This window comes from Lagopus muta, chromosome 2 (genome assembly GCF_023343835.1).
Source record: "Lagopus muta isolate bLagMut1 chromosome 2, bLagMut1 primary, whole genome shotgun sequence".
Classification (NCBI taxonomy): Eukaryota; Metazoa; Chordata; class Aves; order Galliformes; family Phasianidae; genus Lagopus; species Lagopus muta.
Window position 1 is genome coordinate 95,635,853 of NC_064434.1, and position 27,178 is coordinate 95,663,030.

Genomic DNA, 27,178 nt, shown 5'->3' on the forward strand with positions numbered 1-27,178 from the left:
AAATACAGTCCAACCCAAGTGAGCATACTTCCCATTTTATTCATAAAAAACACAGGACCAGCAGCACGCAGGTTACGTTGTTTGAGAAGCCTTAGAAGCTTCCTACTCTTGACTTCCAGATTCACATCTATTCACATCTGTGAACAGATGTACTGCTGTCACTTGCTGCCTGCTTACTTAATCCCTTCACATCAGTGATCCTGTAGTTTGGTTCATGATGGAAAACATGAACTTCATTTAAAATATAACAGAGATACGCAAAAATAAGAACTGTAAATAAAGACTCCAGACCATCAAACAACAGCTTCTGATCTTTCTCACATCATCTCAGAAACCCTGCATCTGCAAGGTGCCATTTCTGTGGGGTTTTTGTTTGTTCTTAAAAAGAAACTCAAGGACACCACATTGGAATACAACACTCATGAGAACATCTTAGTCATATAAACATTCAGAAAGCCCAAATACCTAATCCTGAGCACACACAAGACACAGCATCATTCAACACTTTTTTAATACTTCATATTCTCAGCAGTGTAAGACAAAGCCACTGGGAGGAATAAGGATGTTCTGAATTTTTCAAAGTTTGGAGCATCTTTAAACAGCCAGAGAGGAATTTAGATGACTGGCTCTACATTATTAAAAAAGTAGAAGGAAACTGAATAAAGCGCAATACTTACGCATTCTGTCTGACACATTACAAACATCACAACGCTCTACACAGCTCAAAATTCTCTTCAGTACAGAAAGGCATCACAGTCCTCAACCTACGCTGGATACAGTTCTTCCATATTCCCCGGTGTACAGCAGCTTTGGACCCATGACTGAAAGGATACATCCATTCTTGCCTTGCACAAGTCCATGGAACACCGGTCCTCGCTCGTCTCACGAAATATGCTCATCTCATTCTCATTTTAGATAATCAAAAAGGCAAATATGTCCTAGAAACTACAGAACTGTGCTCTGTGCTCTTACATGCACAGTTTTTCCCTCTACAGCAGCCACAAAAGCTTTAAGTTTTGCAAATACATGCTTAGTTTGAGCTTTTTATAAAAAAAAAATTAAATACATCTCAACTGACATGGAGTCCTGCTGCCTGTGAGATTTACAGCTTCTTAATTACATGGAAGAATACACAGATAACACAAACCAACTGCTCTCATCATAGTGCAACTGTATTGCCTCCACATATGTGGAAGCATGTTTACCTATCTCTACTATCGTAGAATGGATTTAACTCAACTCAGCTCTCCATAAAAAAATCATATTTAATAGATGCAGAGTAATTTTATCTGTTACAGCTGAATAAAGAAAAATTTAAACTTTCTTCTATATGGTTCCAAGACACAATATGCAATAGTTAAGCTCAGCTTTCTTTGTAAAGTTGAGTAAATACGCTCTCTATGAGCATTAAAAATCAAATTTCAAGACAAATTGGCCCTAATAATATCAGTCTCAAAGGAAACTAGTATTTTGCACTTGCAACTTCTCTTCTAGTAAGAGAAATAATTTCATCTGATTACTCTTTATTCTAGATGAAATTCATGCACATTAGCAAGTTTTATGCAATATAAAAAAGTTAATCTTAAGATACATCTTATGCACATGTGATCATATGTCAAATCAGGAACATTCACGATCTCACTGTAAGTAGTCTTTACCTAAGAAGCCATTAACTAAGTCAACCAAGGGAGGAAAATACAAATCATTAATGAATTAGTTTGCCTATCATACCTGATGCTGTCTACATAGCAAAGCATTTCTTACTTTATACTGTTTGATACATATTTACTTTGACAACAGTTGCAAAACCAAAAGCTTCTCCTTGCTTTTCACCCTGCCCATCCCTTTTCCTAATGTGCTGAATCTAGTAACAAAGTAGAACAGTGACAAAGGTGAACCCTTAAGTGCCCCCTCAAATAATATTACTACAGCAGTTTCAGCTCTGCCGAAACCATTCTGGGCTGGAAACAGCAGAACTGCACTGCAGGTGTCAAGCCAGCACTGGGAGGAAATACACAACTCAATGGCTGCCAAATGAGTACTTCTTGCTACAATCTCCAAAGAGTCACGCTTTGGCAGAAGTTTTCCCTGACCAAAATAATTTCTTTTAAAACTCTTAATTATAAAGATATTTTTAGCATCTAGCTGTCATTCTCCATGGGCCTAAAGCTTTTGATTACTCAAACTTCTTGGGTCAAAATAAACCCAAAACAGCTGACAAGCCTAAACTGTGCAGCAAGCCTCTGAATTACCACAGCCTGAAAAATTTGGGGCTACAAAAACCAGGGCACAGAGCAAAGCACACTGCATGATACAATTTCAAAACAAACATTAAAAAAGATAGAAAGGTGCTTCAGTTGAAAGCAATAAGAATAAATCCTTTGTATACAATGTCTTTAAACAGAAGACTGGTAAGGTACCTTCTTCCACTGCTCTATTGCTGATCTGGTGCTTGTGTGCCTTTTGGAAAAAAATTAGCATTCAGACAGAATAGTCACTGGCCTGCCAAGCTACTTAAGAATTCAAAGTCTTTGCCTTATTTAGGTCAGTGCTGAGACTCCATCACACCCCCTTTTCCCTTAAAAGTCTTCAAAAACATCATAACGCTCACTTTGATTGTCATGGCTGAAGTTATACAATACACAGCATTTATGCTTATAAAACAAATTCAGTGAATAATTACTAGTTGAAAAGAAAAAGAAAAGCCTGCTGAGAGAGCAGAGGTTTTCCGTAAACACAAGTGATAAATCAAGTGTAAGCTTCAGCTTCAGACCCAGGGTCTGATACTTCTTTGGTCCAAGTGTATAAAATTCGCCCCAGAAACTACAATCCATGATCAGCCACATGACTTCGACGCTGCCTTACTGAGCTTTCAGTCTCTGAATCAGCTGAAGGCTGCTCATTCAAGTCTTCCATTTCTTCTTCTTCACCTGATTCTTTCCCAAGTGCCAAGTCTTCCTCAGAGTCATCAACACTTGAATTTGGAGCATCTTCTTCTGAGAGATCTTTTACCTCTGCAGCTTCTTCCGCATCATCTGCAGAAAGCTCTGTGGCCTCCTCCGGCTCTTCTAACACTGCATTCTCTGCGTTCTCCACATTCTCCTTTGTAATTACTTCTAAACAAAAGAGTTCCATATGAAGTTAGACTGATATTCAGAACAATGTCTTTTGAAGATACACCATTAAATATGTAAAACACATCTGGTACATTACAATATATTACAGCTCCAAAATATTCATGAACTTCGCTGAAAACTTTTGCATAGTACTATTTTCCCCTTATTTTTCAATTCTTTCAAATAAACCTTCCATAGTATTTCTCTTCCATGATCATTTGTTTTACTTGCATATCAGCCAGAGCACCTTCAAATGGTTCTACCAAGCTACAAACTAAAGACAGGACAGGTTGCTTGGCTCCTCGAAGAGATACCATTACTAAACAGATGAGTGAGAAAGTGATACCGGTCAGCTCCGCCAGGTAACACTGCTGCTGGGTCAGTAAGCCAGCTGGATAGCAGACTGCAGCAGTGCACTTTTTCTATCAATACAGTGATTCTGAAAAGAGTAATTTTGCATACTAAAGAATTCTAAATTTGTCTAAAGTCTTACTACAAGTGTCACAGGTGCATCATCTAACACAGCAAACACAGACGTACGTAGTTACAAAATAAACTTTTAATTACAGTTCATTTTTGACACCATTTGATAGCACAGCTGTGCCACAAGCAGTTCTAGAACTTCACAGACATACAATCTTGACAACAGGCTCTGTTTTGTGTGCAAGCTTTTGCCTCCCACTCCCTATGGAGCAGAACGCTGGTCAGAAGCCCTCTCAATGGGCATCAGCAAGGTGTACCCTTTCTTTTTATTTGAAGTAGATGCAACACCCCACACCAAATATTATTTCCTTTTAAGATTAGTGAGTAACATTAAAATTTCAGAGGGAAATTTAGTTTTACATATGGTGAGGGAGGGTTTAAAAACGACATCTAATCACCAGGAGGCTAAATTTCCTCATATAGCTCATACAGGGACTCTCAAAGACTCAATACTGTAACAAAGTTTAATCTATGGCTAATGATAAATTGCAGTGCAAGTTCCTCAACTGTCAGTTTATTTACTGCAATATCTAGGTTTACTTGATTCTCCTTCCTTCTTTGCCCTTCTTTCCACAATACAGATAGAGAATTGTATAGATCTAGAATGTTCCTAAGACAATAGAGAGTAGAAAATAGGACATGGAAGTATCCTACCAAACCAAATCACTTTTATATTTAAGCAACAGATCTAGCAAAGATGCAGCTACACAAAATAAACAAAACCCAGTATATTTATATAAGAAATAGTAATTTTGAAAGCCTCTAGCCACTTGTCAGTTCTGTAAGAAATAAATACTGCTGTTTGTTAGTAGTGTTGGATTTTTTTTTTTGTTGTTTGCTTAACTTTCCTCTAAGTAAATGCTTTTATTAATATTTCAGACATACAAATTCTTGCCACTGGTTGATTACAGTGCACACGTGGATTTACCGGCTGAGATTTAAGTGCCTGACAACACACCACCCTCCCTCCTACAAGCATACATTTAAAACTACAGCATCCCACCCACTTAGGAGTTCTTACCAGATGTTTCATTTTTGTAATTTGACTTTGATGGACAAAGGCAGTCTGAAATCAAAACCAGCATCTGGGTGGAAAAAAGAAGCCTTGGTTAACAAACACGTGTTTCATTCCAGCAGCCCCTACACTATTTTATTTGTACCTGATGCAAAAATATAATTGGCAAGCTGGTGATGAGAAGCTATAGTGTGACCTGGGATACATCGTTACTCATCTTCCATCACCTTATTACTGCACTGATTCTGAATTCATTTCTTTTTTCTACTTCAGAGACTTTCAATATACTTTCACTTCAGACCATCTTCACTGGCAGGAGCTCTTAAAAAGGGAACTTGACAAAAAAGATTAGTGTGCTATAATTTGAATAGCAAAGTGTTCTTAACAGCATGTAATTTTAGTACTCAGAGGAGTGCTTTTCCGTAACTCGAAATGTGCAAAAACCTGCTGAACAGCAAGATGTTGCTCAGAGAACAAGCGATAAATGATGGGCTTTACCACCATCACAGATATGATAATTCACTCAACAAGTCTGGATTTTTTCATTAGGCTAAAAAATGTCAATTGAATTTCACAAGATCTCAAGAACAACTTCAGAAAGAACACACAGTGCATATCCACCCCTACCTGGATCTACATTGAGTGCTTAACACTTAGTTTATACAATACATGTTAACTGCTTTGGCTTTTAAAATGGAAAGTAACATTACTGTCTCATTCAACTTCAAGCTCAAACTGCAAGAGAATCAGCAGATTTCCCTTCTGAAAGTGTTACAGGAAACAAAGAATGCAGTGGTCAGAAAGTCCTGAACAAATAATGTCTCTATGTATTTTTTCTAGTCGCCTTCATAGCTATAGCGAGGAAATGCCTATCTTACTTTTCATCCTTTTAGATAAAATAAAATCTAGACAGTTGCATTAACTGGCTCAAGGCAAGAGCTGCCTGAAGGCAGCTTAATTAAGAATCTGGGGGAAAAAGTACAAGCTCTGTATATGAACGAACATTCTGTTTTCCATTTCATAGCTTCTGCCTCCTACCTCCCTGAATTTATTCAGAATTGAAATGCTTAGCACCTTCAGAAGAGATGCTCAAGAACCAGTTAAGGATTTTTGCTGTATTTTGTACTCCAGAAATCTTCTTGGCCAAGATTTTCTATGCTTTGGCACGTTACGCAGTTCTGACCCACTGCCTCCCCAGTATACAAAAGGTACTTTAATCTTTCACATTCGATTCTGACTTATGATTTTGTCTCATTGTTAGATCAGTGCTTTGATTGTTTTCCACAGCAGACTAAGGAAGATCTTTCTCTCATCACCATACATTAAGAATAGCACAAAGGAAATAAAAGAAACAAATGATGCAGTGTTGGAACTACATTTCAATCACAAAAGGTGTTAGAAGAGGTTGCAATATTAAGTGTACATTTTTTTCAACTTTTTTCAGTTTGGGAGTTGGGTCATTGTTTGTTTGGTTTATTTTACAGTATGGGCTTTTCTTTTGTGGAGTGGAGGCTTTTCTTGTGCTTTTGTTTGGGTTTTAGGTAAGTAGAAAAACAATTTAAAAAACTCAACACAGCCATTTGCTTCTAGTTGCCTTGATTTGTGTTCTTTTTTTGATAAAGTAGAATCTAGAAAGATGCAGCTTTTTAATCATACAATTAAAAACATACAAGTACTGCATATATTTAAAAAGTGTTCTTGCCTAAACATATGCACCTGCATTGAAAGAACAGTTTATAAACATTCGTTACACAACTTCTCTTTATTTCATCAGAATTTGGACTGAAGGGCAGAGATCCAAGTACCCAAAACAACTGCACTGAACAGCAATTTAGCAGCTAGTTAAGAACCCTTAGGCTCACCCCCGGTTTAACAGGCTTGCAAGTTGCAGGGTTTGCACCAAACCACTGATTTGTACAAAACTCTTGTTCCCAGCTATATCTCCTTTTCCAGCTCACTTTCTCATTTCATGTTGAGATTAGAGAGTCACAGTGCTCAAGTATTACAAAAGAAAGTCATTTCAAACACACAGGTAAAGCAACTTTGAGTGTTTTCCCCACTAAGGGAACCCCCAGGGTTCAGGACACAGCTCTGAACTTTAACATAAAGCTTTCTTTAAATAACCTTCCCAATGTTTTGAAGATTCATATATCAGTGCATTCGTTCTGCTAATAAGACGTCCACTGATTAAGACTTAAAGCAGAAGATCACAGAAGAGAATGTAGTCTGTTTACTCAAGAGTGATCTGTAACCACAACATCAGTGTCTTCAAAATAGAGTAAGTAAATTAAAACCCCCTAAGTCTTCAAAGCCTTTCAGATTTTTGTCCTTTCATTTTGAGTAACAATACAGCAGCATACTTGTGTTGCTAACTCTCACAAATAGACTCCCATTTCAGCTAACAAAAAAATCCCTCTATAAAAGCCTGTCTTAAGGAGTTGGAGACTTTACATTGTCATTCTGACCACACACATGCAATCCTGAAGTCTTTAGCATGAAAGAACAACTTAAGTCATTGGTTTGGTATACAGACTAAGCAGATATAAACTTAAGCATAAGTTTCATAAATAGGCCAAATTATCTGAGTGAACAGCCCTAATCTTTACCTGAAGTAGGCAGCAAAACTAGCAGGGCAATCAGCAGTACTAAATACTTCAGGATTTTAGTTGTATACCAACTGAAAAGCAATTTAGGACCAGGTACTGCATTATAACTTAAAGAACAGTTTTTGGTCCCACTGCCCTTCCCCAACCCCACCCCCCCTCCAAGTTACAACAGACTAAGATTTCTATGTAACTAAGAAAGCAATACATTTCCTTACCAAACCCAGGATCAGGCCAATCAGTAAGGTGGCCAAGATGAAGATTGCGTAAGAAATCCAAACATGAATTCCAAGAGTGTCCGTGAGGTAGCTGTGAATTTGCTGGAAATGAGAAGGTACTTATTAACTTCGTACCAAACACTGCATGCAATTTATTCTGCTGAAACCATTACATAAATCAGCATCTAATTAAGACCCTACACAACAGTATTTATGTATACACACCAAGCTTTTTGCACACAAACCCCAGCCCTTCTTTAAAAAAAAGTCTAGTACCACAGTTAAGCACACGATTAAGTCTCCCTTTTGTTTTACTGAATTTTCATGTTAATTTTACTGCAGATAGGCACATGGAATCGTACTACAGGTAGATGTAGGAGATATACCCAGAGCATAGAGTAATGTATTATAGCATTCTTGGGTTCTCTATTTTCTGGAAGTACTTAAGTGAGATTAACAGGTCAGATGTACCTGTGGCATAAACCTGAACACATGACTGTCAGAGAACACCAATGAAGGCATTTTAAACAAAGGTACTTCAGAAGTTAAACATTTTGAAACCAAAAAAGCATCGATGTCAGATTCAAGGCAGGTGGTATCTTATATCCACTTCCCAAGCCCATTGCCAAGCAAGTCTCCATACAGAGCTTTATCCTCATAATTACACCTGGGAAGCAGAGTGGTGGACACTGCTGCAAGGATCAAAACACACTTAATCTTGGGAATTAATTCGCTAAGTAAAATAGAGTAATTTCTCTCTTATTGAAACTCTCTAGCTCTTAACAGCCATCTATTCTACACAGATACGAAGTAAGTCGTTTCTTTTTTTTTTTTTTTTTTAAAGAGAAAAATCAGACTGCAACATGAAGATTTCTTTGAAATTGAACTGTTATTCAAACTTACATATTCATCTGCTTGAACTAAGCACCATATCAAACGGAACAGTCCAATAGGAAGTCAATTATAACATCGTATCTATTCCAAGAGTACATCCATTAGGAAACAAACCACAAACATTTACAGAAGCTTTAATATTCCAAAGTCCAAAATTCATCTCTCTCTTCTCCTTAATATAAGAGCATCCAATATTTACTAAAGCCTATGCAAGGACAGCACAGAAAAATGAGTAAGGAAATGGACAGCTGAAATATCCATCTGGGTAAAAAGCAAATCAGAGAGTTCCTTGTCAGAATATTTAATCTTCCAGGAAGGAAACTAGGCAAGGACAACATTACACAAAAGAGGAAAAAACAGAAGGCTATAAAAAGTTATTGTTATCCAATGAAAGAAAGAATTAGAAGATAGCTTGCCCAGGAAACCTAACTGAAAGTTTTATTTGATCCTGAGATAAACGCTTACTGGAAGTGTTGCAAATTCTACATAAACTCCCTACTACACTTATTTTTTGTACCAGATATTACAACAGCAAGACTTTTGCTCCAGATAGTCTTTCAATCTCAGCCACACTTGATGACGGTGAGAAGGAGCATGTTTCCTGGCCAAAATTGGAAAGATCTGAAAATCTTCAGTATTTGTGCAGGGAAAAACATCTTACAAATGAAGCTCCTCAAAATAAGTTTTATAAATTCAAAATATAGTCCAGTGTAAATTGTTTCTCTCTTGATCACTTTTCTACTGTCCAAGCTTTTCTTTTTTTAATGTGAATCTTGTTGGTAGTTTGAAATACAGATGCAGAGTGAACATTTTCAGTATTGATGATAACCTTTATAATCTAACTGCCACTTTTTGGCACAGGGCCTGTTGGCACTGCAAAACTTCTAGCACAAAGATACTACACATCCACTACATTTTAAGCATAAGGAAAATTTCAGTCTCATAAAATGATACAAGAAACATTCAACTACATTTTGACTTCTAAACAGAATATTATTTTAAGCATGTAGGTGGTATGGAATACATTACCACATAGTTCCTTACCCTGATGCACCCAGAGAGATGAAATAGTCCTGCCATACCATGCATCCTGAAACACAATGAAAAGGGAAGAAAAGGTTCTAGGACAAATAAGAGTTAAGATACATGAAAAACTGCCCAGAAGCCAGAAAAAATATTCTTCCTATGGACTTCTGATAACTATCAGAAGGAAATGAACGCAAACCATGTTTTCCCTATATTATTATTCATTTAAGTTGGCTCAGTACAAAGCACTGAAACAATGATTTGAGACAGCATTCAAATTTAATCACAAAAAAGCTCCCACAGTTCAGCTTTGAGCATCTTTTCCCCACTCACAGCAGCATGCAGCTCTGTAGCTCCTCACCCTATTACTAAACATTGTATACCCACTGGATTTTTCATTTGAGTTTATACATAATAGTTTTAGTCAAAATGAAATGCAGTGCAGTCATACCTTTGTTCCACCTTTTACAACATGCAAGCAGTCCATGCGATTTCAAAGGCAATCCCAGCAATCCCAGATACTAACCCCAGCAATAACAGACGCTGTGTAAGCACTATGCTGTCTCCTACTCTAAAGAAAGACACAAGACTTCCTTTCAAACAAATACATAAGAAAAGGTTACAGCTAAATGCTTCTGCCACAAGCAGCCGGAAATCAGGTAATCGTTCATATAAACACGCATTTGATTTCAGTACTTTGGAGATAGAACTGGCACTTACGTAGTGCTCAGTGGCTGCACTTTTTTCCTCCTTTAACACATTTTCAGAGATATACAAACAAACCTTAACAGGCATGAACGCAAACGCACAAAAAAAACTTCACTTGAAGGTGAGAAGCTGCAAAAGGAGGCTGTTGATACAGACTGCTTCTGCAAAGCCTACACATCTAGGGAATAAAGGCTTTTTGTCTTTCAGCTGTCAACATCGCACCCTTAATGAATACTGAGCTATAACATCTGTTAATGAAAACAAAGTATTACATTATAGAAGATGGAGACTTCCATCCTGCTACAGGCTCCACAGCTTCCCATTTTTTCTCTAGAACGTAACTTTGAAGATCTTCCAATGTCCGTGAGCCTCGGTATCTGCGAAATACTCCATCATTTGCACTGAAAATCATAAATACAAGTTGACAAACATCGCTTTAGCTCTATGGCAAAAATACAATCTATTCCTATGTTCCCTCCCTCCACCTCCCAAAAAACCCAACAAAATCTACATACAGCGATTTGACTTGTCCAGGAAGCTCAACACCCACATATTTTCAGTGTTTCAAAAATCATCTGATAGATAGTTGCAGTTTTTCCACCAGAATTAGTTTCTGCTGTCTACTGAAATTGCTATCATATTCACTCTAAAGTGAATACAAAACATATGAAGAAACAAACCAATTTTTACACACTTATCAGAATTAAAAATTCTATCTATCAATACATATGGAAAATATGTACACGCACAGCTCAGGATCATGATTTAAAGGGCTCACTATTTATAAGATGTGATCCTTTACTGAAGAGACACAAAAACCAGCTTTTGTGTTTTGTTTCCAACAGTATTCATTGCAATGGGATTTATTAAAGCCACATAAGTTAAAGAAATCCCCCAATGAGGACTCTGTTAATGTAATAAAGCTATAAACAACAAATGGAAGTGAAACTGAAAGACAATACTCTTTCATTGACACCTATATTTCAGCATTACAGTGTAAAACAAGAGGCCAGAGGGACACAACTGCAACGTAGTGGCACCAAGTCATCAGATTAAGAATTTAGTAGTAACAGAAGCAGTACTACATGATTAATAAAAAATTTCTGTACTATTTTACATGAAGCCTAGGCTGTCAATTATTAAAACGAGAAACTGAAAGTGATGCACTTCTGTAAGGTCAAGTGTTTCTCTTACAGATAATCAGGTTTCTAGATGGCAATAAATGCCAACTGGCATCAGTTCTTGTAAGTTATTAAACAATGCTTTCAGACTGAAAAAGCATCACTTTAGGTATAAAATTGTTTGCAAGAAAAACCTTCCACTATAAGTTAACAACACATATTTGATATTCTGTAAATGCACTGCGATAATGAGAAGTGTTCTTTAAAAAACTCAAAAAACACTGTGTAATCCAGTCAGCCATTACATCTCCCATACAATTGTACAAACGGGACAGAAAAGAGACCATGCATTGAAACAGACATTTTTTTCAGTATGATACTTACTGGTAAATTGTAGGAAGTGTTGTGATAAAGAAACGACCACTCAGTCCTACAAATGAAGAGAAAACACAAACAGTTGTGTAAAACTGAAAATTCCCCAGCATTCTGACTCACCTATAAACACCTACAGATCTGTATTTGCACACTAGAAAGCTGACTGCATAGCTTTTACCACTGCTTTCTAAAAACAAGTTTACAGTTTAATCTTCAGAACTGCTACAAACTAACAGATAATAGATACTGTTGCCAAATCAAGTAAAATATTTACCTCAAGGAATGTTTGCTACAAGATTTCTCTTCATGAAATTCACTAATGACTACTTGCACGCTGTTTTTGACCAGACAGACCAGCAATGCAACCTTCCAATCAAAAGGAAAAAGAGTCACAAAAAAAAATGCACTTCTATTTCAGGATCCCAAGCGCTTATGTCTGTGTACAGCCTCATCCAGATGACCACTAGAAAATTGAGCCACTAATGATTGTAACAATGACTACAGTGCCTTTCTAACTCTGGCCTGGCTTTTATTTCATGCTCCAGTTGATTTTAAATGATTTAGAGCTGTGCATTTAAGACTGCCTGTACTTAAGTCATTAAATAAAGTAATCTCATTTGCTTGTTTGTTTCTTCAAAACAACCCTCGTATGCTGCACAACCTGCACAATTTGTGCTGGTATCCGTAGGAGGACAATTTATCTCACAAACACAACTGTAGCAAGACAATATTTTGGATATTTCTAGGTTCTTATCCCTCCTTCCCATATGTTATTCCTGCATAGGTAAATACAAGTGCTATGCTAACATATTGATAATAAAGCTTGGGATGTCTCAACATTCCATTCCATAAATATGTTTGGCCATGAGAGTAAATTTTCATATCATCCAGAAGGGTGGCTCATAACAGCATTTTGGGCAAACATAAGGCATGGAAGCACAGACAAAGAGAGGCTGAAGCAGGGATCCATAGGGCTGGCTGGAAGCAATACCCACACTGAAAGCAGGCATTGCACTAATTTACAAGTTAACAGTCACAGTGTAACACAACTTGGAGGACAAATTCTCCAAATGATCAAAAGGATTCCCTGAATCACCAAAAATCAGCTGTGAGGGGAAAAAGTTTGGAGTTTTCTGACCTTGTGTTCAGTAATGCTACAGAGTTATAGGTGCAAGTGCACCCAGCATCACCGCAGCGTTTGGTACACCAATGGAAATCTCCCAGTCTATAGACTCACTGCAAGAGTCAGCTGTGAAACAAAGCTCCCAAACATCTGGTAAGCAGGCTTTCTGTAATGCTCAACTAAGGACAGTTGGCAAGTTAAGACACCAGCCGCTCCCTGCTTCCAAGACTGACCAGTGTGGGAGCCACGTGACACCACCACTGCCTGACAACTAGGAAAGGACACGAGATGGAGGAAGAACTTGCCTAAAAAACTGTAATACTCATAACTACCAACTTAAAGACTGCAGAGCAAGAAATAAGATATACTGATGCCATCTATTTCCAAAAAAAAAAAAAAAAAAAAAAAAAAAGACTTCAATGGTTATCAATCCATAGGTAAACAGTTTAACTTTCTTTAGTAAGGGCTGAATACCTTCAGCCATTCATACAAAGTTACATTGTAAGGCAGACAGGACAAATCACTTCTGTAACTTTTCCTTTTGTAAAGTTCTGAACTATCTTCTAAGGATCTGAGTCATTAATTAGCTTCCTACACCAGGAAGTTGGTAATGGAAAGGTATTTCAGCAAGAATACCTGCCTATAGAAACAAAGGGGAACCAGACTGAACTAATTCAGGTATTTTAAAATTTCATTACTAATTATTCTTTCACTGTAAACCCCTCTATAGAACAGAAAAAAAAAAAAAAAAAAAAAAAAAAAAAAAAAAAAATCAAACCAAGCACAAGCTTCTTTAACGTTCCAAGAGAGAAAGGCATCTTCACCTCAATTTTTCAGCACTCATCTTTTATTGCTGTGGGGGGCAGGATGGTGGGAAATCTTATAAAACAGTTTCAAGCCCTGGCAGCAGAAGGAAAGATAAAATAAACAAAAAATGCAAGCATAAGAGTAGAATTAATCAAGCAGAAAGCAGAGCAGCACAAGAAAAACCGAAGCGGAAAGCTACGAAGACCTTAACAAGCTTAAGAGCAGAGAAAGTTAAGGGAATACTGAAAAACTCTGATATTCTAATGAGGACTATCTAGGCAAATGAAATAGTTAGCTTAAATCCCTCTTATCTGTAACCTATCCCTGAGCAAGTACCAATGGTCTTACAATGAGCAATGAAGTAAATAAACCAAAGTCTGACGCCAAAATGTACTGAAGCATCCTAAAACTTCACTTCGAAGATTTTTTTGCATATTTTTACTACACCTCCTCCAAGTCAGCTTCAGCGAGCTAAGAACACACTGCAATTGTTTTGGCACATGCCTAATACAAACTTTAACTGGCTAATAGTTTTAACTGGAAATAAAGTTAAGCACGTATTTACAAATCTAAAACCAACATATGCCATCATGTTGTCAGCAGAAAAATAAGAACAGGAAAAAAAAAACCTAACAGCTTTGGTATTCACCACTCCCAAAAAAATACAGAGGATACAGAAGCTACCTGAAAAATACCACTGCTTTCAACAAGCAAGTATTCCAAGAAGATCAGGTATGAAATGGTAGTGTCTGATCTGCCCCTCTGATTAACATCTTTTATTGACAGTTCTGGCCGGCAGTGATGAGATCACTGACAGCAGCCTGAGGACTATAAAAAATGATTTTAGGGGACTGGGGAGGGTAGCTCATGGAGCAGGCATACAAGCAGTATTTGTCTGTGCTCCTATGGTAGCAGGGAAGGACACTGAGACGACCAGAAAAACGCACCCTATAAACACACAGCTTGCGCAAACGCAAAAATTTGGGGTTCTTTGATCATGGGGCAGTCTACTCAGCAGCTGGTATCAGGTCTGCCACTGGGTATCACCTGTCTCAAACAGGGAAACAGATCCTTGCCCAGGAGCTTGTGGGACTTGTAGAAAGGGCTTTAAACTAGATATGAAGGGGGAAAGAGATAAAACTAAGCCCACTAGAGATGAGCCTGGGGGAGCAGTAATGGGATTAGAGGTGAAGCGAAGGGCTCAGCTGAAGTGCATCTACACCAATGCATGCACATGCAGCACGGACAGCAAACAAGAAGAGTTGGAAGCCATTGTATGGCAGGCAAGCAATGACCTAGTTGCCATTACGGAAACATGGTGGGACCACTCCCATGACTGGAGTGCTGCAATGGCTGGCTACAGACTCTTCAGGAAGGATAGAGAAGAAAGGATGGGTGGCAGCATGGCTCTCTATATTAGAGAGTGCATTGATGTTACTGAGCTTGTGTCTGGGGAAGGTTGAATTCCTGTGGGTAAAGATCAGGGGAAGGGAGACATCCTGGTGGGCGCCTGTTATAGACCGCAGAACCAGGATGAAGAGACAAATGAGGAGTTCTACAGGCAGCTGGCAGAAGCTGTGTGATCGCCAGCCCTTGTCCTCATGGGGGACTTCAACTTCCCCAACATATGCTGGAAATACAACAGTGCAGAAGAAGCAGTCTAGGAGGTTTCTGGAGTGTATAGAGGATAACTTTCTCGCAGCTGGTGAGAGAGCCAATGAGAGCTGACTTGCTAGACCTGAGAAGGTCTGGTGGGAGATGTGGAGGTCAGGTGCTGTCTTGGACAGAACAATCATAAAATGGTAGAGTTTTCGATTCTTGGTGGAGTCAGGAGGGGGAGCAGCAAAACTGCTACCTTGGACTTCTGGAGGGCGGATTTTGAACTGCTCAGAAGACTATTGGGGAAGTCCCCCGGGATCCAGTGTTAGAGAGTAAAGGGGCCCAAGATGGCTGGTTGCTCTTTAAGAAAGAAGTCTTAAAGGCACAGGAACTCACTGTCCCCTTGAGCCACAAAACAAGCCACTGGGGAAGAAGACCAGTGTGGATGAATAGGGAGCTATTCTTGAGGCTCCAGGAGAAAAAGAGAATTGACCTCCTGTGGAAGAAGGAACAGGCAACTCAGAAAGAGTACAGAGAAGTTATTAAGACGCATAGAGAGAAAATCAGAAAGGCAAAAGCCCAGCTTGAACTCAACGTGTCCGCTGGGGTAAAAAGGAACAGGAAACTCTTTTACAAATTCAGCAACAGCAAGAAGAGACTAAGGAGAATCTCCATTCTTTACTGGATGAGGCTGGGAATGTGACCACTGAAGATACGGAAAAGGCAGAGGTTCTGAATGCCTTCTTTACATCTGTCTTTAAAGGTCAGACCAGTTATCCTAAGGGTACTCCACACTCTGACCTGGTAGCCTTGATGGTGGGGGCAGACTAAACCCACACACGGCTCAGGAGGACACAGTCAGACATCTATTACTCCAACTGGACTGTCACAGGTCCATGGGGCCACATGAGATTCACCCAAGAGTGCTGAGGGAACTGGCAGAGTTGACAGCCGTGCCACTTTCCATCATTTATCAGTGCTCCTTAATGACTGATGAGGTCCCTGAAGACTGGACGCTTGCCAGCATGACTTCCATCTACAAGAAGGGTCGTAAGGAGGACCTGCGGAACTACAGGCCTGTTAGCCTGACTTCAGTGCCAGGGAAGCTTATGGAGCAGACTGTCTTGAGGGAGATCACATGGCACATGTGGGACAACTGGGGGATCAGGCCTAACCAGCATGAGTTCACAAAGGGCAGGTCCTGCTTGACCGACCTCATCTCCTTCTGTGATGTTCTGACCCAGGCTGGACGTTAGGAAATACTACTTTTCTGAAAGAGTGCTCAGCACTGGAATGGGCTGCACATGGAGGTGGTGGAGTCACCGACCATGGAGGTGTTCAAAGAACATTTCGACATTGTGTTGTGGGACATGGTTCAGTGAGAACCATTGGTGATGGGTGGATGGTTGGACTGGATGATCTTGAAGGTCTTTTCCAACCTTGGTGATTCTGTGATACGGAAAATCCAAAACATCTTGTTTTAAGAGGAGTGGTGATAAATGCTGAGATTGAGAACTTAAAGGCACTACAGAGAACTCTGAAATCCAGAAGCACGTCCATTATTTGTTCTTAAAATACCAAACGTTTCAATAGAAGTGACAAGGAAGGACTAAGTACTTTGAGGTCAGTGTGTCAAGTGACCAAAACATGTTGTAAATCCATTAAGCATTGCTTCTTCCTGTAGCAACTGTAATTAAGCACCGTGAATGGTTACTTTGCCCTTCAGAGTTCTGAAATGTTATTTTACGCAAATCTACAGACACCTAGTGTTTTTTCCCTTATTTTACATATTTCCAACTACTTTCTCTGGGCAAGTGAAAAGCAGGAGATTGGGCACTTAAGCACAAGAACTGAAAGAAAGACTGAAGCACAAGACTATAGTAAAAATACCTCAGTTACTTCAGAAAGATTCCAAAGGAACTTGCATACCTCCAAAACATCACCACCGCAAAGAGGTCAAATTTGTAATAAATCTTTGCTTTCTAATTTGAGTATCTACAGCCTTCATACTCTGTGCTGAATGGGATATTGAAGGTATATTAGGCACACGCTGGCACGAATGCATCATTTTTGCCAATTCTTTGACTCACAGAAATCAAACACCTTTGGAGAACAAGACTCTGACCACTATTAGGAATTCAAATATTTGAGGAACTTCTAGTTAGAAGTCACACCTAAGACCTTTAGTACTTTGCATCACTCAAAAGTCAGATAAATTCAGACCCAAAGAAAACTTCAAATACACAGTCCCTCCAGTTCACAACATAAGCATTCAATTCTGTACTGGGAAGACTAATGTCTTCAAATCCCAAATATTTTATTGTCAAAGTCTCACTTTAGGAGTGCAATTCTAAGTTGATCACAGTGAACTGTCATAATCAAGACAGAAATCCCAAAACTTGAATAACACCTAAGCAAAGATCCTCTAATTGGGAGACAATTAGAAGATGGGATTATAATGGATCCTCACTCACAGTCTTAACTCCAGAGTAAGCACTACTTTATTTATGTGAAGAAGCAGAAATAGGCTATAAATTTTATTTATGTAAAAATTGCTTGTGTTCAAACTCACCTTTATTGAACTGTTATTAATTTTTATGCACACTATAGGCAAGCCTAACACCAAGAGGCCAGTGTGTCGGAACACAGTTTACACATTCAAAACTCTGAAAAGAATCACCAAAGCAGGAACAAGTAAGATTGTATTTATGCTTCTGTGGACTGGTAGGAAGCTGCTTTTGTAAGCATTCGCATACATGCATCAAAACAGGAAAAAACAAGGCTGCACTTTAAAAGCACTAATACAATTAAACAAGACAAACAAACAGCATCATAATGCAAATCACTAAAAGCTTATTAAAGCCAGCTCGCACTGTGGTAGTGGTACTACGCTCTGAAGCACAGAAATTGGAGGTAACAGAACTGTTAACCCAGGTACTCTAATAAAATAAAGCACATTCAGATACTGATACTTAATTACTTTTATTTAAAAAAAATTGTCTACATACTGTACCTGGCTCTTGAGTGACATCCACCTTCCCCACAGTGATATCCATGTGCTCACTTTCTTTTGCAAAACTCTCCCATATCAATTCAATCTGTTGACAAGCTGGACACCAAGGAGCATAGCTAAAGAAGGCAGGGGAAAAAAGGTTAAAATATTTTAATCTCTTCATACACACGCATTCAAATTAGTTTACCATATAGAGAAAATACAAACAGATCAACCACAGGAAAAAATGCAGTTTTTCATAATCAAGACTATTGAATAAGATAATCAAGTGGTTTTGCATCAAACTACACTCGTTTTAATGTCATTAAAACAAACAGTATTTCTCAAACTTGAGGAAATTTATATCTAGAACCATCACCAGACATTGTTTATTCTATTTACATAGCAAAATAAATTTATTTTCATGGCAGCTATCTAAATTATTAAAACCAGGCTGCCCTCTGAAATGGTATCATTCAACTCAGCATTTTGTATTGATTTCCCACACCTCTGTACTGCTAGAAATTACACTGGCCTCAGCCTGCTACTCAATACATTAGAGCATGTTAGAGCATGCCCTTTTCAATAGCGCTCTTTAGAGATTTAAAGGAAGTTCACATTAAATGTCTACTGTTCGCAATGTTTTGCTTTTCCTTAGGATTAGTTTCAGCAAGACAAGAACACATTTTAAGAGTTGAGTTTTCTACACTATTCGAGCATTAAAACCATTCAAATCAAGTTTGACATTCTGACTGATATTATCAGTATGGAGATAGAATGGCTGATTTGAAAGTCCAAGTCAGAAAACATTTACGTCTTGATAGAACCCCATTTGCCATCTTTATGTATTTTGTCTTAACAAGACTGACAAAGCCTGTGTCAAGCTTCCACAGCTTGCAGTGCTTGGTTACATATTCCTATTAGGCAAATATACGTGCTACGCCTAGTTTTTCTGCAAGCTACAGCTCACAGAATGGGAGCCAGAATGTATACATTTATAATATTTTAAAAGGTAAGACATCAAAATCAGTTGGCTAGAGACACTACTTGTCACAGTGCTCAATACACACAGCCACATTTCTCATCCACTCTTAAAAGAGGAAATCTCTTCATGGGCTGAGTCCAATATCTGTAATAGCCCACATATCCACAATACTCTGACTGCCTCACCCCTTTGGTCTGACTGCCAGTACTGCTGTCCAGTGCAGATAGAGGCACTTCTCGCTGCCTGGTGGTTTTCTAATCAGGAATGCTTACTCTCTCAAGCCAAAAAAGTTCCACGTAAACAAAAAAAAAAAAAAAAAAACCAACCTGGAACAATTTCTCATGAAAGAGATAGAATCAAGCTTCCTGAGTAATTAGTAGGTTTCAAAACCTTTACCAAAAAAAAAAAAATTGTTTTGGAAATGAAATCTTGTAATTTTGATGTTAAAACAACAGTAGTTAAAATCAGAAGTTTCTATTACAGTAAAATACAATGTGCATTTTTAAGTATTAAAGCTAATATTGTGGGTTTTGTGAAACAGCATTTTTTAATGAGAACATCTGAAAAAAGTACATAAATCTAATCGTGTCAAGAAACAGCTTGTCAATATTGTTTAAAAGGATGCTGAAAAAAAAAAATCTCAACACAGAGCTGCTGCCCTGTGGAGAGCTTTTATTAATAGTTTGACAGATACTGTACTTTAGAAACAGACTACATTTTATTACAATAGTTTGAGTGAAAGGTAAGAAACCACATGTCAGCTAACACTACCAATGCTGCTCTAAAATTAAAGACAGAAGTTTGAATGTTTTCTAAATCCAGCTTTTCTGGATGAGTCAAATTCATCTATTAATCTTCAGCCTGCTTAAGGTGTACCTGAAATACATACTTTCGTATACGTATATATAAGAAGTCATATACACACACATACTATAGAGAAAGAGAGAGCAGTAGGAAAGCAGATCCGTGTGTGCTAACTAGTCCTTATTATAGTCTATCAATTCATACGACACAAGAACAGGTCATTTACAAAAGCAGACGCAACCTGAACCTCTTCAGGTACACTCCACAAACAGACAAGGAAACCATTAGCACTTCTGTACAAGCAGTGTTTGGGCTGCTGCTCCTCAAGCTCTCCCTCCTGCACCAGTGGGTATGTTTAACTCTTAACATGTTGTTTGCACCATGTCCCGTGGCCATACCAGTGTTCCAAGAAAACAGCACTCGGGTCTTCTCTACTTAAATTGAAGCCTATTGGAATTACAGCCAAGACCCGGACAGTTGGTTGACAAAAGGAAGTTTCCCATAGGTTGGTGCATATTGAAAAGTAATTTAAAAGAAATCTGATTCAACACCTCCTATCTATAAATTACACATTGTCAAGTTTGTTATCACAAGCATGTACATACCCATGATACCTCATCTGCGGCCTTACTTGGCCTCTTACACAGCACAGAGCTTTACAGTTTAAATATCCTCATCCATCACCTCACTGCTGTAAATAAGGCAAATGCCTATCTAATGGTCTGAGCCATTGCAATAGATATAAGTTTATTAAAATCACTGTTTCAAAGAAGCCAGGTGTCTTCCCATCCCAACCCCTTACAGGATTAGAATTTTTCTACAGAGGGAATAAGAATGTCTGGAAGCAGAATGTTAAGCTCTTTAAGTCAAGACAAGCAAAATCTATTTCCATCTCTATGAACAGCTGGATTAGCTCACTTGCAGTGATTTGTGCATTACATAGGCACATAAGAACAAGTCTTGGCTTTCAAACATCAGCAACTGCATTGATGGCTGCAATAAAATAAAACTTGAGGTAAAATCTGTTTGAATAAGCATGCCATTCAGTCGTATCACTGGAGGCAATTAGTAAACACAGAAAGATTCGACCTAGATTTTCTGATTCACAACGTAGCAGGCCACAGCACTGATCATTTCCACTTTTAACTGTTTGGCTAGGGAATTGACCAATTCACTCATCTTCAGACAAACTAAGTTATTCACTATTGCCTGTTTAGTATCATCGTTAGTGACTAAGGACACTGAACAGAAGCAACCCTGAATACTGTTCTTCACTTTGCTGTGTTGGCAGTTTCAGGTCGCAGGAATCTGCGAAGAAAGGTAAAACAGCTTGCAACAACAGAGGGGAATTTCAAGAGAAAAAAAAACAGCAAAGCAGTGAAGATGGAGATCTCCTGTTCATTCTAGCTTCTCTCCACTCCAAAACACACAACTTATCTCTCTTCTATGAAAGGCATCGTTTAAAACAAACCATGCTATCAGTCTGATTTCAGATCAGAAGTACTATAAAAATCAGAGGCGCAATTGTTGAGACAGCTCCTCATAGAAAGGTACTAGCAACAATAGAGAAGATATTTTTATTGTGTCAACTAGTTTTCTCACTTGCCTAACAAATTCTGAACACTAAAACAAGCTAATGTTTAGAAAAAGTGAAGATTTTGTAACATTGAAACACAAGAATTTAATAAGTGCTCAGCCCTCCACATCAGCCATAAAACCATACAACTGACTGACAATACAGATGTCCAGTAAGAAAATACTGTAAAACAATAAAGCACAGTTGAAAGCAGAGGTCCAAGCTTCTCCCAAACCTTCAACAGGTGAGTAAAGCAGATGGCTAATTAGTCCCATGGCAAGACTTCATTTAAAATAATTGAAGCTTAAGCACCCTAAAAGCATGTAGAACAGCAGTTCTCAGACCTTCTCCATTCAAGCACTCACCCAAAAAAGATCACTTAGATCTGTTCTTAAACTAAGGAGTACTACAAAGTAAAACTGCTATACTTGAGATTGCTTTCTCCTTTGAACCAGGTTTCTACAGCCTTCACACATGAAAATCCTATCATGAAATGCTGCAGCCCAAGACATCCTTCCTCACTAGAGTCTAACAGAAAAAAAAAAAAAAAACAAGTGAGGAAGGAAGCTACTCAACTATGCCATAAGTCAAGCAGTCGCTGTTTCCTCAAGAGACTAATGGGAGCACACTAGCTGCAAGTGAGCAAGAGGAAAGAACTCCGGTAGGAATTGCAGACTGCCAAGAACCAGTGTGAGCTGGGAAAGAGGACAAGCAGCACAACTGCTGTTCTTCTCAGTGACACACATTTTTCCCCTTCAAATTGTGCACAGAAACATGCCAAAGGCTTAATGAGTATAGAAACAACATATTTAGGCTAGCTATTCCTCCTTCACATCTTCAACTGCTCTCCTTTATATTCTGTGCACTCTCCCCATCTCCATTATTTCCAACTGTTAATATACGGTATTATGTTTTATCATTGACAACTCTAATTGAAATCATTGCATCATTCATCTTCTTATCTGCAGCAAGGGCTACTAAGTAGTACACAGTATTTCCTATCCTCAGAGTCCCAGAACAGATGCTTCACAACAGTTAAGTAAGCCTGCAAATTGCTAAAACCCTAGCAAACATGCTTGCAGCATTCATTACAACATCTGAGAGGAGCCAAATAACTCAACTTCTTTCTATAAACCTATTTCTGTGGACCAACAGTATTTCTTAAAGGTATTGCTGTGCTAGGTTTGAACTTGAATAGGAGCTCACAAAAGCTTAAGAGATTATTTTAAAGACACAAGCAGAATATCTAGACCATTTAATGCAGCCCAAACCAAGGGCTAAGCAGAAGCCAGGCACTGCTGTTGTCTGACCAGAATGGCAGTGCACTAAGATGCTGTTCTGGGGACTTCATTTCATAGCTAGAAAGCTAGCTCCCATTTTGCTGTATTTCCCTCAGCCACCTGACACGCACATCTCTTCCAGTAATATCCACATCAAGAGAAAAGCAACTGCTGACCATTGTGGGCTAATACACACTAAGCCAATGAAATCAGGTTCCCTAGAAGAACGTTTGAAGTGCCACCCACCACTCATTCCACAGACTAACGAAGTGCACTTTAACCTTTCAAGAACAAGATGGGAAGCAAGGCCACATATATTGGAATTATTCAGCTTTCTACTTTCAAGAACAAGAGAACTGTAAGAGTGCCATCTGCAATCCAGATGAAAAAACAAATGTCCCATTCACAAGGTTTTATTTTTCAAAAGGACAGAGCATTCATCTTGAAAACAGAATGCCTAACAACCCCTGAAAAATGGATGCAAAATCTTCAATATTTCAGCAAGCTAAGTTCCATCATTCGGTACAGTTCTGTCCTTCTGACAATAGTAAAGCATCTGCTACCAAGGATATTTCAGATTCACATTTTATCAGTTTCTGTTCAGCCACTGTGTGGCAAAGACAACGTTCAGTTATTAAACAAGAATTCACAGATCATTTGGTTGCTTCCTCTCAACTCAGAAGCAGAAGCTGCACAACCAAAGAAGCTCTAGCATTTGGGTTTTGTTTGTTTTTACTATTAGGACAAAGTCTAGAAAGACAGAAGATGAGACCATACTCTTACAAGTGATGAAGTTCCCCAATCTTACTGAGTTCTGAATCTAGGTGAATTGTTGAATAATTTATTGAATTCTAAAGTTTTATTGAGTCTTTTGAGCAGTTTAAAAGCATTAAACCATGCAAACGGCAACACATTCAGCTAGTCTTACAGCATGCTCATTTGGAAGCGTAGCTTCCATAGGACGACTGGGCACTGACCCCTTGTAGTAACTTCACCTACTAAGCAGTATAACAATATCTAACTATAAACAACAAGGAAATAAACAACAGGCCTATGCTGTATGCTATATAAGCTAGATTTGAAAACATGATTTATTGCTTACTTCTTACTACTATGATTATTACTCCCCAAAGCCTTGGCGAGAATTAAAACTGACAATTGTAACATCCATTTTCAGGATCACGTAGCATTATTACTTCACTGAAGGGAACCAAAATATTTTACATCCTGTGTGGGAAATGAAGTAGAGATTTTCTCAGTGGCAAACACATGAAGTGCTGTAGGATCAACAGGAGTTACTTTATAATCAGAAGCATAAAGACTACTAACATTTATCAGCTTCAAGAAGAAGAGGAAGTTAAATTAAGATCAATCAAGTGTGGAATGAGCTATGTTCACAAATGCGAAATGCACCAGCCTGTAACACACTCAAGGACAGAGACTAGGAATTAGTATTCTATTTCCCCAACAGACACAACATTAAAAATAAAGACAAAAAGCTCCTCACACTAGCCAAACATTATCATGCAGCTGCAAACTAGAAATAATGAAGCTTTTTGCAACAGTTTATTCCAGCATCATACTTTCAGCATTTCAGCAAAGGTCTGCATGCTGTGATAGTAACAGCAAGCAAGACGTGTCCGTAAAAGACGTTTTAACACAAAGTTATCCAGAACGTTATCATCCAAATGCAGCAGCGCTTCTAGGGCCTGCAGTTTTATCAGCTACAAATAACTGATTATTTATAAGTAGTCAGTCAAGTACACACACTTCAGCTAGGAGGGATGAAGGAAGAAGAATCCTATTACTCCTACGAATCCTGCATACAAGTTATTTCTGGCTTAAGTCTCTCCATTCGTACAACCAGGAACAAATAAAAATAGTGGCAGCACATGGTAGTTAGCCTACACTACTTTCATAAATGGGAAAAAAAAAAAAAAGACTCTTCTTTCCTGACAGCTTTTGCATTAAAAAAAAGTGAATAAAGTAGCAGCAGGTTCTCTAACTGAATGAAGTTTGATGAACAGCGCTGCAGCCTTGCCAACAGACCCATGCAGTGCAGAAGTCAGCGAAGTGCAGAACTCCTGTCTACACCACCAGCTCTAAGCTACGTAAAAATCAGCAGCAGGCAAATCTGCCGATATGAGAACAGCTGTAAGAATCACAAGAAACTAATTCTGAATCTCAAACTTCATTCAGAAACAGCAGCATTAAGTTAGCATCCTCATGAGATGCAAAGATTCCTTCTCAGAAGTAGAAGCATTAGAAGTGTGCCAAAGAAAGTAGCATGGAGGACCAAGTTCCTTTCCCACATGAAGCACAGTCCACAAAAATAAAAACCTAACGGTAATTTACTTCACTTGAAATGCTGCTCCATTGCCTAAAGACACACAAAGCAATCTAAACTGCTCATCATCCCAACCACTTCTGATTTCAGTCAGTTCCTGTCTTCTTCCTTGCATGCACCAGTAGTTACTCAAACACTTTCTCAGAAATACAAGAAAGCGCTGAAGCGCTTAAGTAGTTTATGTCCTCCCTAAGATTCACTGAGCTGTGTATTAATAGGCAAGTTCATAGAACTCCCACTAGGGCCTGAATGTCAGAACAAGATAAACAAATATTGGATCAAAAAATAAAAATAAGACGACTCAAAACCAAACCAGCAATCCCCTGTCCCCTGCTGCCACAGTGGGTATCCCTGGGCCTCTGAGCAGCCATTTCAGGATCACCTCCATCCATTCACTGATATTGTGAGGTCTCCAGTGAGATCCAGAGCATCACAGCCCGCGGAGGAGTGACAGTCCCTCTCCCTCTAAAAAGATCAGAATAATTCAAATTCAATATTGAAGAAGAATAAAACTTTGAGCAGCTGGAGAAGCATTTCTGAAGGAGCACAAGTTCAGATGTTGGTGGGCCAGATCCTCTTTCACTACTCAGTCTGTTCAAAACTGTTAAAACACCTCCACAGAGGAGTAAATAGCACACACACCACAATAAAGCCTCACTTCATATCTGCACAACACACAGCTACCACACACATACACAGCTTAAACCATTTCTTCCTTTTTTCCCCTCTAAACAGGCGAGCTCCCCTCCAAGCACAAGACACCATGTGCCCTTCAGCAAGTTTTACACCACCAGGGAAGTCAGGACACCACTGAAGTCATTCAGCAGCACTCCAAGCCCTGCCCACAACTAGCGAACCTCTACAGCTGTCAAAAAGATAAAGCATCGGCAGCACTGAAAAATTAACGAAGCATAACGCATAACCCTTAAAGAGTAAGAACACGAGAGCCACGGCACACCGCGTTATTTCCGTAACACCACTCCTGCTAAGTCCTGCCTGCCCGATTCAGCCCTCCTAGCTCACGCGAATCTCAGCGAAGGCCCGCCCCACACGAGCAGCCCGACGCGCGCTGCCTAACGTCGCACCCGTGCGGGACCAGACTCGGAGGAAAGGCCCCTTCAGCAGCCCCCAGAGCCCGGCGCACAGCGCGCCCGTCAGCTCGAGGCCACCAAGGGGACTTCGCAGCGGGCGCGGGAAGAGCGGCGAGGCAGGAGGAGCCCCCAGGTCCGCCCCCAGGCCGCGGCAGCCCGCAGGCGGTCAGAGGCCTCCCCGGCTCCGCGCCGGGCTGGGCCTCACAGAGCCGAGACGAGGCCAGACCCCGCGGCCGCTCCGAAAGGCTGAGCCCCCCCTATGCCACACCACCCCAACCCCAGGTGGGCGAGTGGCCGTTACTCACAACTCCACCATCCACTGGCCCTGTAGCACCAGGCTCCAGTTGGAGCCGCTCAGCACCCGCATACGGCTCCGCGGCTCGCCTGGGCTGCCCGCGGGCGACGAGGAGAAGACCGAGGCGGCGAGAGGGCCGAGCGCGGCCGCCAAAAGTAGGGCCGCGCCGCCGCTAGCCGCCATGTTGCCCCCGCCCGGCCCAGGAAGTGAAGGGAGGTGGCGGCCCCCGCCCAACTGCCGCCGCGGGGGCGGGGCCGCCGCGGGAGCGCGAAGGGCGCGCGGCGTGGCCGTTGGCCATGTGGAGGCGGCTGTTGTGGCGGCGCGCGCTGCTGTTCCCGAAGGAAAGCCGCCTCGTCACGAGCTCTGGCCTTGCCCGCGCGAATGCTCCGCTGCACTCGAGCGGGTTTATGAGCATTTGTTGTGTCGAGGGCACCCATAATGAGGTGCCGTCTTCAGGTACTCACTGTTCTTTATAGACTAAACCGAGGTTCCCACTGGCCCCGCTCCTTTAGCTCGCCCCGGGTGGTAGCCTTCCCCTGGAGTGTAACAGCTCCACTCCTCCTAACAGCCAGCTAACTCAGCCTGCTAAATTGGCCAGAGTAAAGCTGAGGAGGTCATTCTAAACGTTTCGTCTCCCTTCCTGCCAGATACGGATTGCAGGATTTCCTAAAATCTTTGCTGATGCCTTGGCTTGTGAGGAACTGTCTGAGAGGTTCTCCA

At 39.9% G+C, this 27,178-nt stretch overlaps 1 protein-coding gene across 1 annotated transcript; it reads right to left on the reverse strand.

The window, feature by feature from the left end:
- Positions 1–494: 494 nt before the first annotated feature.
- On the reverse strand, positions 495–26,672 carry TMX4 (thioredoxin related transmembrane protein 4). Its single transcript, XM_048938313.1, has 8 exons — positions 26,469–26,672; positions 18,102–18,217; positions 11,569–11,614; positions 10,336–10,464; positions 9,374–9,419; positions 7,436–7,537; positions 4,621–4,684; positions 495–3,116 (listed from the first exon to the last, which is right to left on the reverse strand). Exons 1-8 carry the CDS (start codon positions 26,639–26,641, stop codon positions 2,824–2,826), a joined length of 969 nt encoding a protein of 322 aa, XP_048794270.1. The 5' UTR covers positions 26,642–26,672; the 3' UTR covers positions 495–2,823.
- Positions 26,673–27,178: the final 506 nt, after the last annotated feature.

What these genes read in the sequence shown, in the direction of transcription:
- TMX4 (XM_048938313.1), bottom strand. Translation starts at nt 26,641, where the DNA reads ATGGCGGCTAGCGGCGGCGCGGCCCTACTTTTGGCGGCCGCGCTCGGC. An exon ending in AAGTCTCCATCTTCTATAAT is followed by an intron (nt 9,420 to 10,335) that starts GTAATACTTTGT and finishes ATTGTGTTTCAG; the next exon opens with GATGCATGGTATGGCAGGAC. An exon ending in TTGGCCTGATCCTGGGTTTG is followed by an intron (nt 4,685 to 7,435) that starts GTAAGGAAATGT and finishes TTTTCCACCCAG; the next exon opens with ATGCTGGTTTTGATTTCAGA.